Genomic DNA, 13,886 nt, shown 5'->3' on the forward strand with positions numbered 1-13,886 from the left:
TCATAGACTGATGAACAAGGACCCCCAGATCCTATTGTACTTCCCCTTTTCCCAACTTGACACCATTAAGATAGTAATCTGCCTTCCTTTTTTTGATACCAAAGTGGATAACCTCACATTTATCCACATTAAACTTCATCTGCCATGCATCTGCCCACTCCCCCAACCTGTCCAAGTAACCTTGCATTCTCTTAGCATCCTCCTCACAGTTCACACTGCCACCCAGCTTTGTGACATCTGCAAATTTGCTAATGTTACTTTGAATCACTTCATCCAAATTATTCATGTATATTGCAAACAAGAGTCTTTATATCATCTATATATATATATGGCACGGTAGAGTCTGCATTTGGATTATTGTGTTCAGTTTTGGTCACCCTCCTCTGTGAAAGATGTGATTCAGCTGGAAACAGTGCTGAAAAGATTACTGAGAATGTTGTCAGTACTCGAAGGATAGAGTTATCGGGAGAGGATGGGACTTTATTCCTTGGAGTTCAGGAAGCTCAGGAGTGATCTTATAAACTTGTCAAAATCATGAGGGCGTAAAAAGTGTGAAAGCTATTCTAAGGGTTTGGGAATCAAGAAATAGAGAGCATAGTTTTACGGAACAGGATATACAACCAATGTCAAGTACTTACTGGTTACATTCAGCAGGGTTCCATCTCAAAATATTTCCATACATTGTATGAAACCTTTCTTAGTGAACTTCTAATGAGGTCTGTCTCTATAAAATTGACAACATGACACCATGATTCCTCGTGATGTTAGGATTGGAAATAGAACCAATTTAAATACTCACTGGTTACATTCAGCTGGGTTCCATTTCCAAATTTCACCCCCCAAAGGCCACAGATGTAATCAGCAGAGTCGTCAATCACCACCTCTCTGATGGTCAGTAAGTAGCTGTTACTGGCGTCGTCCCTGGAAAGCTGAAATCGATCGGAGAAGCCCAGTGACCTGTAAGTGTAGCCATTAACATCAAGACCAAGTATTTGTTTTCCATTACGTGAGTTGTACCAGTGAACGTCAAATTTGTTCACAATGTCATTCACATCGGTGCTGTTCAGGACACACCGTATCTCCACTGTTTCACCTTCACGCACCACCAGAGCTCCTGGGGATTGGATCATGACTGTGTTTGCCTTTAGACCTGTGGGTTTTAATAAACAAAGATCAGAACAGATGATGACCTGAAAAATAATGATAATAATTTGAAACAAAAGGCAGCATGGATATTTATGAATATTCTGCATATTCATTCCCAATTTGTAGTCTCATTTTCTTTTCATCTGATCTCCACTCTTTCACTCAGCACTGAAATGACCAACAATCCTTTTGGTAAAAGTACAAACACTGAATGTCAATGGATAAGCCCTGTTCTCTGTAAGTGTTTGTTGACTGTAACTGTGTTAAACTTAGCAGTATATTAGGAACAATGCTAGTATTTCTAGTAACATTCATTTAATATAGACAATAAACAAGAGACAATAGGCGCAGGAGTAGGCCATTTGGACCTTCGGGCCAGCACTTTCACTGTAATCATGGCTGATCATCCACAATTAGTACCCCTTTCCTGCCTTCTCCCCATATCCCTTGACTCCGCTGTCTTTAAGAGTTTTATCTAACTCTCTCTTGAAAGCATCCAGAGAATTGGCCTCCACTAACTTCTGAGGCAGAGAATTGCACAGATTCGTAACTCTCTGGGTGAAAAAGTGTTTCCTTATCTCCGCTTTAAATGGCCAACCCCTTATTCTTAAAATATGGCCCCTGGTTCTGGACTCCCTCAACATCAGGATCATGTTTCCTGCCTCTCGCGTGTCCAATCCCTTAATAAACTTATATGTTTCAATAAGATATCCTCTCATCCTTCTAAATTCCAGTGTATGCAAACCCAGTCACTCCATTATTTCAACAGATGACAGTCCCGCCTTCCCGGGTATTAACCTCGTGAACCCACGCTGCACTCCCTCTATAGCAAGAATGCCCTTCCGCAAATTTGGAGACCAAAACTGCACATAATACTCCAGGTGTGGTCTTACCAGGGCCCTGTACAATTGTAGAAGGACCTCTTTGCTCCTTTACACATCTCCTCTTGTTATGACGGCCAACATGCCATTCGCTTTCTTCACTGCCTGCTGTACCTGCGTAACTACTTTCAGCAGTTGCTGAATAAGGACACCCAGTTCTCGTTGCACTTTCCCTTTTCCCAACTTGACACCATTCAGATAATAATCTGCCTTCCTGCTCTTTCATCAAAGTGGATAACGTCACATTTATCCACATTAAACTGCATCTGCCATGCATCTGCCAACTCTCCAAGCCTGTCCAAGTCCCCCCCCCCCCCATGCTTTGAGAGGTGGGGGAACAATCACCCCCCATGTTTTGTCATCCAGACTTTATCAGCTGCTTTCTAAGGGCTGAATCGGCCCATTTGCGGGGCCTTTCTGTGCCCGTCGCGGCATAAAATCAAACTGCTGTATCTAGGCGATCAAGGCTACCGATGTTGAAGCCTCCGCCGGCTGATGAAAGACCCCATGAACAGGCCGATTCCAGCCCACGGCCGAAGCCTCGCATGCATCTCGCTCTCTCCTCCAGCCCAGCGCGCCGCTTGACTCGGGAGTGATTCGGTGCAGTGTGGAGTCGGCGCCCAATGAGCAGAGGGAACCAGGGCCGGGTCACCCCCAGGGATGCGCTTTTCTAACTGGAAGGCGGAGGGTCTGCTGCGGCTGCTGGCAGGTACAGAGAGAGAGGTACAGAGGTACAGCGGGTTGCTGCTGCCTCACAGTGCCAGGGACACGGGTTTAGATCCTGACTCCGTTATCAAGTTCGCTGACGACACCACTGTTGTGGGACGTATCACTGATGGGGACGAGTCAGAGTATAGAAGTGAGATCGACCAACTGACCAAATGGTGCCAGCACAATAACCTGGCCCTCTACACCAGCAAAACCAAGGAACTGATTGTGAACTTTGGAAGTGGTAGGATGGGGACCCACAATCCCGTTTATATGGTGGAGAAGGTCAAGAGCTTCAAATTCCCGAGCGTGCATATTTCTGAAGATCTCTCCTGGTCCGAGAACACTGATGCAATTATTAAGAAAGCACATCAGCGTCTCTACTTCCTGAGAAGATTACAGAGAGTCGGTATGTCAAGGAGGACTCTCTCTAACCTCTACAGGCGCACAGTAGAGAGCATGCTGACCGGTTGCATCATGGCTTGGTTCGGCAACTTGAGCGCCCAGGAGCGGAAAAGACTACAAAATGTAGTAAACACTGACCAGTCCATCATCGGCTCTGACCTCCCTACCATCAAGGGGATCTATCTCAGTCGCTGCCTCAAAAAGGCTGGCAGCATCATCAAGGACCCACATCATCCTGGCCACACACTCATCTCCCCGCTACCTTCAGGTAGAAGGTACTGGAGCCTGAAGACTGCAACGTCCAGGTTCAGAAATAGCTGCTTCCCCACAGCCATCAGGCTATTAAACTCAACTGAAACAAATCTCTGAACATTAATGGACCATTATCTGTTTATTTGCATTTTATCTGCATATTTATTGATGTGTGTATATATTTATATAATGGTATATGGACACCGATATGTTCTGTATTCATGCAAAACAAGAATTTCATTGTCCTATCTGGGACGCATGACAATAAACTCTCTTGACTTGACTTGTCTTGTCTGTACGGAATCTGTACGGAATGATTGGAGGAGGGAGACGTGCCAAAACACTCTCGGCAGCCCTGCACCGCAGCCAGGATCGTTCCCGGCTCTCCGGCGCTGCAATCGCTGCCGAACCGCCACTGGACCATCCCCCCACCCACCCGAGAGCCTCCACACGCCCGGGGGTGGCCAGAGGCATCGGGAGTCAGACGGGCGTGGGGTCCACAGCCAGCGCAAAAAACAGCTCACTCTGCCTGTCCCGCCAGGTTTACCAACAGCCATGTCTGGATTGAGACAGGGCTGTAGGCGAGACAGGCAGTTGAGCTGCATTTAGCGCAGGATTGAGCTGAAATTACCGATCACAGAAGCCTCGCGCGTGTGTGTGAGTGTGCGCATGCACGCGCGGCCGCCAAGATATTTTGTCTGCGGTCCCCTCCATATTTTGGTTGCGATTTCCGTGCCTGACAGGTGTTGTTCGAGGAGCGCTGGCCTTCCTTCCCACCTCCTCTGCCCCTTCTCCTCTCTCAGTCTCTCTCGTACGCCCCCTCAACTCCCCTTATCCTGAGACCCATCCTCTCCATCCCACACTGATCCCATTCCTGCCTCACTGACATCCCCTGAGCTCCCCACTCCCCCCCCCCATCTATTCATCCTGCACTGATCTCCCTAGCCACCTAGCATTGATTCTCCTGCCACTCCCCATCAATCCTACACTGGTCCCCCAATTCATCCTGTACTGACCCCCCTTCCCATCCATCCTGCACTGCTCCCCCATCCATCCTGCACAGATCCCCCCCCATTCAACCCCACTGACATCCCCCGCACTCTCCCCTCACAATTTTACCTACTCCAACCAACACTCACTAATTCCCCTGCCTCAATCCATCCAATCCGCACTGATTGCCTTCTCAAGACCCCCCCCCCCCCCCCCCCCACCATCTATCCATCCTGCACTGATTCATACACCCCCCTCCCGACCCTATTGTGCTGGAAATGTCTTCAGAGCTAACATTGACTATGTTTGATAACAGAATGCAATCAAATATGTTTTAATTCCCAATGTTATTATTTGTTTTAATCCATAAAGATGGATTAATTACATTTTTAACACGTGAAACATTAAAACCGCAGTGTTCGATTGTCACTGACACGTTATTACAGAATTCATTTTAATGGCAAATCAATGCTGTTAATATGGAGTATCAGTACTGTAGTTATTTAATAAGCAACATTCACAAATATACGTTGGATTTATCCAGGTTTTACTTCTACTGTCAGTCACATACATCACAAATTTGGTCAGGAGATATTTCAGTTGAAATTTTAATGTTAATTCAGAAGTGGGAATGATGGAAAAAGCTTTATCAACAATTTTGTTATAAATGGTGCTTACAAACTGGGTATCTTCATTGACACATACATCTAATCTGAATGTCCGGTAATGTGGCGTCTTGACACCTTTAAATGTATTACATTTATTGCATTTATGTCCTTTGGCCATCTCTTGTTAGTTAGTGTAATGTTTAACCTGTCAGATGGGTATAGTCATTTTTAACAGCTACTAGACCAAGTGCAGACCCGTTGGGTCTGTTCCCCCAATGTGCGGTTGTGGGGGGGGGAGGCGGCATGCAGAATCACACACTAACTACCCTCCCCCCCCCTCCCGCACTCATGCTAATGGAGGGGAGGAGGGGGGAGAGAGAGAGAGAGAGGGAGGGGGAGGAGAGAGGGGGGAGGAGAGAGGGGGGAGGAGAGAGGAGGGGGGAGAGAGGGGGGGAGAGAGGGGGGAGAGAGGGGGGGGGAGAGTGGGGAGAGAGAGGGGGGGGAGAGGGGAGGAGAGAGAGGGAGTGATGAGGGGGGTGGATGAGGGGCGCAGGGAGGGGGTAGGGGTGCTGTGGGGGGGAGGGGGGTTTAGGGGAGCGATGGTGGGAGGGATGAGAGGGGGTGTTTGCGATGAGGGGCGCAGGGAGGGGGGTTCGGTGTGTTGTGGAGGGGAGGGGGGTTTAGGGGAGGGGGCTGGAGGGGAGGAGAGCGGAGGTGGGAGATGAGAGGAGGGAGGTTCGAGGGGGGGGACAGCGAGGATCCGCGGGGGAGCAGGAAGAGGGGGGTGAGAGGAGGAGGGGGAGGAGAGGAGAGGGGGGGGAGGAGAGGAGCGGGGCGGGCGAGTGAGAGGGCGAGGGCGGATGGCGGGCGGACCTGAGGATGAGGCGTAGCGGAGGGGGGAGAGGAGAGGGGGGAGAGGAGAGGGGTGAGAGCGAGAGGGGGGAGGCGCGAGACGGGGGGAGAGGCGAGGAGAGGAGAGGAGCGGAGGGGAGGAGAGGAAGAGGGGAGACGGAGAGGGGGGGCGAGCGGTGGATACGGCGAGGAGGAGAGGGGGGGAGAGTGAGAGGAGGCGAGGGGGGCTGAGGAGCGGGGATAGTAGGAGAGGAAGGATGAGGGGGGAGGAGAGGAGAGGGAGGAGCGGGGGAGGAGAGAGGAGGGGGGAGAGGAGGGGGTGCGAGGAGCCGGGGGCGGAGAAGGGGGGGAGAGAGAGGGGAATGAGAGGGGGGAGAGAGGGGGGAGAGAGGGGGGAGAGGGGGGAGAGAGGGGGGAGAGAGGGGGGGGGGGGGGGGGAGGGGGGGGGGGGGGGGAGGGGGGGGAGAGGGGGGGAGGAGAGGGGGGGAAGCGGGGGAGAGAGAGGGGGGGAGCGGGGGGGGGGGGGGGGGAGGGGGGGAGAGGGGGGGAGAGGGGGGGGAGAGGGGGGGGAGAGGGGGAGAGGAGGGGGGAGGAGGGGGGAGGCGGGGGGGGAGAGAGAGGGAGGCTGAGAGGGGGGTTGGATGAGGGGCGCAGGGAGGGGGTAGGTGTGTGTGGAGGGGAGGGGGGTTTAGGGGAGGGGATGGAGGGGGAGGAGAGGTGGGGAGGATGAGAGGAGGGAGGAGAGGGGGGGGAGAGAGGAGAGAGGGGGAAGGAGAGGAGAGGGGGGAGAGGAGAGGGGGAGGAGAGGAGGGGAGGGGGAGGAGGAGCGGAGAGGGGGAGAGGAGAGGAGAGGGAGGAGAGGGGGGAGAGGAGGGGGGAGAGGAGAGGGGGGGAGAGGAGAGGGGGGAGAGGAGAGGGGAGAGGAGAGGGGGAGAGGAGCAGGAGAGGCGAGGAGAGGGGAGAGGAGAGGGGGGAGAGGAGAGGAGGAGAGGGGGGGAGAGGAGAGTGCGGATGAGGGGGGGAGAGGAGAGGATAGGAGGAGAGGAGGAGAGGGGGGAGAGGAGAGGGAGGAGGGGGAGAGGAGAGAGGAGGGGGAGAGGAGAGGGAGGGGGGAGAGGAGAGGGGGGGTGGAGACGGGGGGAGAGAGGAGGGGGAGGGGGGGGAGAGGGGGGAGGAGGAGGGGGAGAGGGGGGGAGAGAGGGGGGAGAGAGGGGGGAGAGAGGGGGAGAGAGAGGGGTGCGCAGAGAGGGGGGAGAGAGGGGGGGGAGCGAGGGGGGGAGAGAGGGGGGGAGAGAGGGGGGAGATGAGGGGGGGATGAGAGGGGAGAGAGGGGGGAGAGGGGAAAGAGGGGGGGGAGGAGGGGGGGAGAGAGAGGAGGGAGTGCTCTAGGGAGGAGGGGGGGGGCGAGGGGGGGAGGGGAGGGGGAGGGGGTAGGGTGGAGGGGAGGGGGGGGGAGGGGAGGGGATGGAGGGGGAGAGAGGGGGGAGGAGAGGGGGGGAGGAGGAGAGGATGGGAGGAGAGAGAGGGGGGGAGAGAGGAGGCGGGGAGAGGAGGAGGGGGGGTGAGAGAGAGAGGGGGGAGAGGAGAGGGGGGAGAGGAGAGGGGGGGAGAGGAAGAGGGGGGAGGGAGGAGAGGGGGGAGGGGAGAGAGAGAGAGGGAGGAGAGGGGGGAGAGGAGGGGGGGAGAGGATGAGGGGGGGAGAGGAGAGGGGGGAGAGGAGAGGGGAAAGAGGAGAGGGGGGAGAGGAGAGGAGAGGAGAGGGGAGAGGGAGAGGGGGGGAGAGGAGAGGATGAGGGGAGAGGAGAGGGGGGGGAGAGGAGAGGGAGGAGGAGAGGGGTGAGGAGGTAGAGAGGGAGACGTGGGGGTAGAGGAGAGGAATTAGGAGGCGAGAGGGAGACGAGGGGAGATGAGAGGGAGGAGGGGGAGAGGAGAGAGGAGGGGGAGAGGAGAGGGAGGGGGGAGAGGAGAGGGGGGGGGAGAGGAGGGGGGAAAAGGAGAGGGGGGAGGGAGAGGGGGGAGAGGAGAGGGGGGAGAGGAGAGGGAAGAGAGGGGGAGAGGAGAGGGGGGAGGGGAAGGGGAGAGAAGAGGAGAGGGGGGTGAGGAGAGGGGGAGAGGAGAGGGGGAGAGGGGAGAGGGAGAGGAGAGGGGGAGAGGAGAGGGGGAGAGGAGAGGGGGGGAGAGGAGAGGGGGAGAGGAGAGGGGGGAGAGGAGAGGGGAGAGGAGAGGGGAGAGGAGAGGGGGAGGAGGGGGGGAGGAGGGGGGGGGAGGAGGGGGGGAGGGAGGGGGGGGGGGGGAGGGGAGGGGGGGCGAGGAGGAGAGGGGGGAGAGGAGGAGAGGGGGGAGAGGAGAGGGAGGGGGGAGAGGAGAGGGAGGGGGGAGAGTGTAGATCAGTGCATGCTCCTTTAACATAGTGACCTCACCACTACTAACCACGCCCCATTGTCTCCTGTATAATTGTAGCTTCCCCGCCTCTAGCTCTCTCTCTAGTCCCAGTGATGACCACGGACAGCTAGGGCACAACGTATGTAATGAACAAATAAAGATACTTGGTAAGAGACTTGAGTGTTGGATCAAGTCCTTTTACATGGTGTCAGCGCGGTAGACTTGCGTCTCCTGTTTATCGGTTTTTATTTCATTATTCGTTTCTCCCAGTTGTTTCCCACCTTTACATTTAATATGGCTAGCTCGTTCCGTCGTCCTGACAAGCTCATTTTTGACGCGGACATCGTGCACCGCTGGACTGTCTTCCAGCGCGACTATGAACATTATATCGCTATTGCTCATCCTGGTGTATCTCCTGCGGTACAGGCTCACATGCTCCTCAACCTGGCTGGTCCGGAGGCTATGGAACATTATGCAGCGTTCGACTTCGACCCTCCGGAAAGACCGCAATGACCCGGTATGTCTCATGGCCAAATTCAATGCCCTATGTGACATTCCCACAAATAACATAATTGAGCGCTTTAAGTTTTTCTCAAGACGTCAGGTTCCCGGTGAGCACATTGACGCTTACATTGGCTCTTTGCGTCATCTGGCTCGGAGGTGCCGCCTCGAAGCTATTACAACTGACGAATTGATCAGGGACGTCCTGGTATACGGTCTCCTGAACTCAAAGCTGCGCGAGGATTTACTAATGAAACCCGACCTCACGCTAAAGGATGCCATGCATTCTGCTCGTATGGCCTCTGCTGTCGGCTCCGTTTCCCACCCACAGTCCCAGGACATCAACTTCACCGGTACCGTGGGCCGCCGGCGGATCAATAGCCCGCCTCGCCCGTTCTCGCCCGCTTCTCCCGCTAAGGTCACCCCTCGTCGTTGCCCGAATTGTAATTTCTCCTCGCACCAGTACAACGTTTGCCCGGCGCTGGGTAAAACTTGCAACTCTTGCGGGAAACTTAACCACTTTTCGTCAGCCTGCCGTTCTCGTGGGAAACCGGTCCCAGCTCCTAGAAGGAATCTAAACATTCTAGCGGACACTGATAGCGCGCCTGGTTCCCAGTACCAACCAGAACTCCCTGATTCAGATACGATTTCCTCCCATGGTGATCCGACTGTGTTTTCGCTCCTGGGTGCACCTGGCCCGATAACGGATCCCTCAATACATGTTATTGTGAATGGACACTCCTTCTCGGCCAAGGTCGATACTGGTGCGTTTGCAAACATTATGTCTGTTCGCCTCTTCAAAAAGATACGTTTGGGTGAGATAGTGCTTCCCGATAGCTCCCGCCTTCATGCCTATGGGGGAGGTGTTCTGGTCGCAGTGGGGAGGGCCACTGTTATCTGCACTGTTCTCAAGACCTCTCGGCCCCTCACTTTTTTCCTGCTGGACTCTGATAACGTCACCCTGCTGGGCGCCCGTGCATGCCAGGACTTGGGTTTGGTCTCTTTTCACCGCGATGTCCACCTGGTGCAGGCCCCCATGAACCCCCTGATGGAGTATCCTGACCGTTTCGATGATGTTCTGGGCAAGCTGCCCTGTTCCTATAAAATCGTTGTTGACCCGGGGGTCAACCCGGTGGTTAGACCGGCCCACCGCGTGTCTTTTGCCATGAAGGGCCGCGTGGAGTCCACACTTCGTGATATGGTTTCCACTGGCATTCTCAAGGAGGTGAGCGCACCCACCCTGTGGGTCTCCACCATGGTCGTTGCTGCCAAGAAAGACGCCAGCGAGATCAGGATCTGCATCAACCCGAAGGACCTGAACCTTGCTATCCAGCGCCCGCACTACCCCATGCGGACGGTGGAGGACGTCGCTGCACAGGTCGGTCCTGCCACTGTCTTCTCGGTCTTAGATGCCAAGAGCTCCTTTTGGCAGATCCCTCTGGATGAACGTTCGTCTTATTTAACCACCTTCAGCACACCTTTCGGCAGGTTTCGTTTTCTTCGCATGCCCTTCGGGATCAACTCAGCGAGTGAGGTTTTCCAGCGGACCATGGAACAGCTGTTTGCCGGGTTGCCATGTGCTATTATTGTCGATGACATTCTGGTATACGGGAAGGACGTCGCTGAGCACGACCTGCACCTTCGCCAAGTCCTGGACCGGGCCCGTGAGATTAATCTCAAGCTCAACCCGAAGAAGTGTCGGTTCCGCGTTCAGGAGGTCACGTACGTGGGCCACGTTTTCACAGCAAGTGGACTAAAGCCAGACCCCCAGAAGACTGCTGCGGTCACCGAAATGCCCGCTCCCACCGACGTGCCCGGCCTGCAGCGATTTCTGGGCATGGTCAACTACCTGGGTAAGTTCATACCCGAGCTAAGCGAACTGAGTGCCCCTCTGAGGGAGCTAATCAAAAAGGACAATGCCTGGGTCTGGCTACCGCATCACCAGTCGGCATTCGTAGCCCTGAAGTCCAGGCTCGCTCGCACCCCGACTTTAACGTATTTTGACCTGAACAGACCAATCGTCCTCACCTGCGATGCTTCTCGGTTCGGACTCGGTGCTGCCTGCCTGCAGCTCGAGGACAATCGGCAGCTGCCTGTTTCCTATGCCTCTCGCACCATGACCCCTGCTGAGCAGCGCTACGCTCAGATCGAGAAGGAGCTCCTTGCAGTGGTTTTCGCATGCTCCAAATTCAAAGACTACATTATGGGCAACACTTTCACCATTGAAACGGACCACCAGCCGCTGGTTTCTATTTTGAACAAGCCTATCCATGCGGCTTCCTCGCGGTTGCAGCGAATGATGCTGCAGCTCCAACGATTCACATTCAACATTGTGTACCGCAAGGGCAAGGAAATGTTCGTGGCCGACACATTGTCCCGTGCTCCTCTCCCTTCGGTTGTCCGTCATCCGTACGAATCGTCTGACCTGATGGTACTGAACGTTAACATTGTTCCCTCTTGGCAGATGCAGTCCCTGGTCGAACACACTGCCGCTGATCCTGCCCTACAACAGCTTGCGGGCGTCATCCGCCGTGGCTGGCCTGACCGACGCTCCTCTCTACCGGCCGGTGCCGTGCCCTACTTCCTGGTTCGGGACGAATTGGTGCTGCACAGCGGCGTGGTGGTGAAGGGCCACAAGGTCGTGGTGCCGGACGCTCTGCGTGACCACTACTACCAAACCGCACACAGCGGTCACCCCGGCGTGGAGGCCACTTTGTCCCGGGCCCAGGCTCAGTTTTTCTGGCCTGGCATGATTCCGGAGATTCGTGACAGGGTCTCCGCCTGTGCTGCCTGCAACAGCCTACTGCCTCATCAACAACGCCAACCTCTCATGCAGCAGCCGGCTCCTGAGCTGCCGTGGATGGCTGTCGCCACTGACATATTCGAATGGCGTGGCAAACACTTCCTGGTCCTGGTGGACTCCTACTCCAGCTGGTTCGAGGTGGACCAGCTGCCCTCCCTCACGTCTGTTGCCGTCATCGGGAAGCTTCGCCGCCACTTTTCTACCTTTGGCTCCCCGGTGACTCTCCAATCCGACAATGGCGGGCAGTTTTCCAGCGCCGAGTTCGCCGCTTTCGCCGCCCTGTGGAACTTTCGCCACATCACCAGCAGCCCCGAGTACCCGCAGAGCAACGGCCTTGCGGAGCGCGCTGTCCGCAGCGCCAAGGAACTGCTGGAACATTGCCGTCTGTCCCATTCTGACTTCCATCTTGCCCTACTCAACCTCCGCAACATTTCACGGGACCCCGCACTTGGTTCGCCTGCCCAGCGCCTCATGTCCCGCACCACTAGACCCCCTCTCCCGGTTTCTCAGCAATCTCTAACGCCCGCTGTCCAATGCCCTGCCGCTGTTAAGGATCGCATCGTTGAGAAACAGGACATCCAAAAGCGCTCCTTTGATAAATCTTCCCGATTACTTCCCCGTCTGTTCCCAGGCCAGGTTGTTCGGATGATGTCCACCTCCGGTCATCACCGTCTGGCCGTTGTCGTTGGCAATGCCGGCTCTCCACGGTCCTACCTGGTTAATTACGAGGGCACCGTGTACCGTCGGACACGTCAGCACCTGCTGCTAGTCAACGAGCCTGCTCCACCTCCCGCCGACCCGTTTTCGCCGTCCGTTCCCTCCCCGCCGCCTTCACCGCCCCCTCCGACGGTCCGTTCACCGCCGCCTGCGGCTGCTCCCGCCCCTGTCACTCCTCGTATGCCACGTACCCTTCCCTCTCAGCTCATGGTTCCCATCCCGCACGGTCCCCCTTCTCCTCTTTCACCTGCTGTGGATCCCATTCCGTCGCCTTGCTCTCCTCCTCCACCTGGGCTTTCATCTCCCGGTTCCCCTATCTCTGTCCCTGCACCCGTTCCGGTTGCTCCTGCGGTGGAAGGGGAAGGCGGGTTGCGCACCCGCTCTGGGCGTTTGGTCAAGCCGCCTGTCCGGTACGGATGTGGGCGAGTAGTCTGCTTCATTATGTTTTCCAACTGTTTCTGGTTTGCCTCTAGCGTATGAGCCGTGGTCGCTTTGTTTCCAAGAGAAAGGATGTAGATCAGTGCATGCTCCTTTAACATAGTGACCTCACCACTACTAACCACGCCCCATTGTCTCCTGTATAATTGTAGCTTCCCCGCCTCTAGCTCTCTCTCTAGTCCCAGTGATGACCACGGACAGCTAGGGCACAACGTATGTAATGAACAAATAAAGATACTTGGTAAGAGACTTTGAGTGTTGGATCAAGTCCTTTTACAGAGAGGAGAGGGAGGGGGGAGAGGAGGGAGGGGGGAGAGGAGAGGGAGGGGGGAGAGGAGAGGGAGGGGGGAGAGGAGAGGGAGGGGGAGAGGAGAGGGAAGGGGAGAGGAGAGGGAAGGGGAGGAAGAGGAGATGGAGGAGGGGGGGGGGAGAGGAGAGGGAGGGGGGAGAGGAGAGGGAGGGGGGGGGGGAGAGAGAGTGCCTTTTTACTTCAACCCAAACCCAAACAACCATTTGCAGGCAGTACTTTTTTACATCTAACCATAATTTTATTTTCAAACCAAATTAAGGGTACACACAGTGCTGTAGACATTTGTCAGTGTCATTCAAAGCTCTGATTGAGGCACACCACTTGCAGAGACTGATTGAGGCACACCACTTGCCTGTGTTTGACCTTATTGAATCTGATGAATGTTCACCTGCCTGAAACTAACTCGGTTTCTCTCCCCACCCGCTGCTCTGAGCTGATGAGTGTTCTTGGCTTTTGTGTTATTTTCCTTCCTGCCCTACCCTCTGTATACCCGTGACTGCGTAGCCAGACTCCAAAGCCATCTTTAGTTTAAATCTTTTTATTTGAATTTTGAATTTAACAGCAATTTGCATACATACAATGATAACAGACAGTGATAATCAGGACATAATTGTACAACAGTATGTAAACGACCCTCAAAACCCTTACCCTTACCCTTACCCACCCTCGCCACCCGGGAACAAACAACACTCACATACGTACACATCCACACAAATACGATAAAAAAAATAAAAATTTAAATAAAAAAAAAAAAAAAGGATTTAAAAATAAATAAATAAATAAATAAATAAATAGATAAATAAATAGATTGTGGGGAGGGAGGGGGGAGGGGGGGGGGAGGGGTTGAGGGGATAGCAGCTGCAATAAGACAGAGCTGTGATAGAGGACACTCA

The 13,886-nt window shown here is 54.9% G+C and overlaps 1 protein-coding gene across 1 annotated transcript in view; it reads right to left on the reverse strand.

Annotated features, from left to right (window-relative positions):
- LOC116976517 overlaps positions 1 to 13,886 on the reverse strand; it is a 34,839-nt gene that overhangs the window by 16,958 nt on the left and 3,995 nt on the right. Inside the window, exon 2 of the mRNA XM_033026409.1 lies at positions 800 to 1,150. Within this exon, the coding sequence (XP_032882300.1) occupies positions 800 to 1,150 (351 nt within the window). The remainder of the gene's footprint in view (positions 1 to 799; positions 1,151 to 13,886) is intronic.

Source organism: Amblyraja radiata, chromosome 8 (genome assembly GCF_010909765.2).
Source record: "Amblyraja radiata isolate CabotCenter1 chromosome 8, sAmbRad1.1.pri, whole genome shotgun sequence".
NCBI lineage: Eukaryota > Metazoa > Chordata > Chondrichthyes > Rajiformes > Rajidae > Amblyraja > Amblyraja radiata.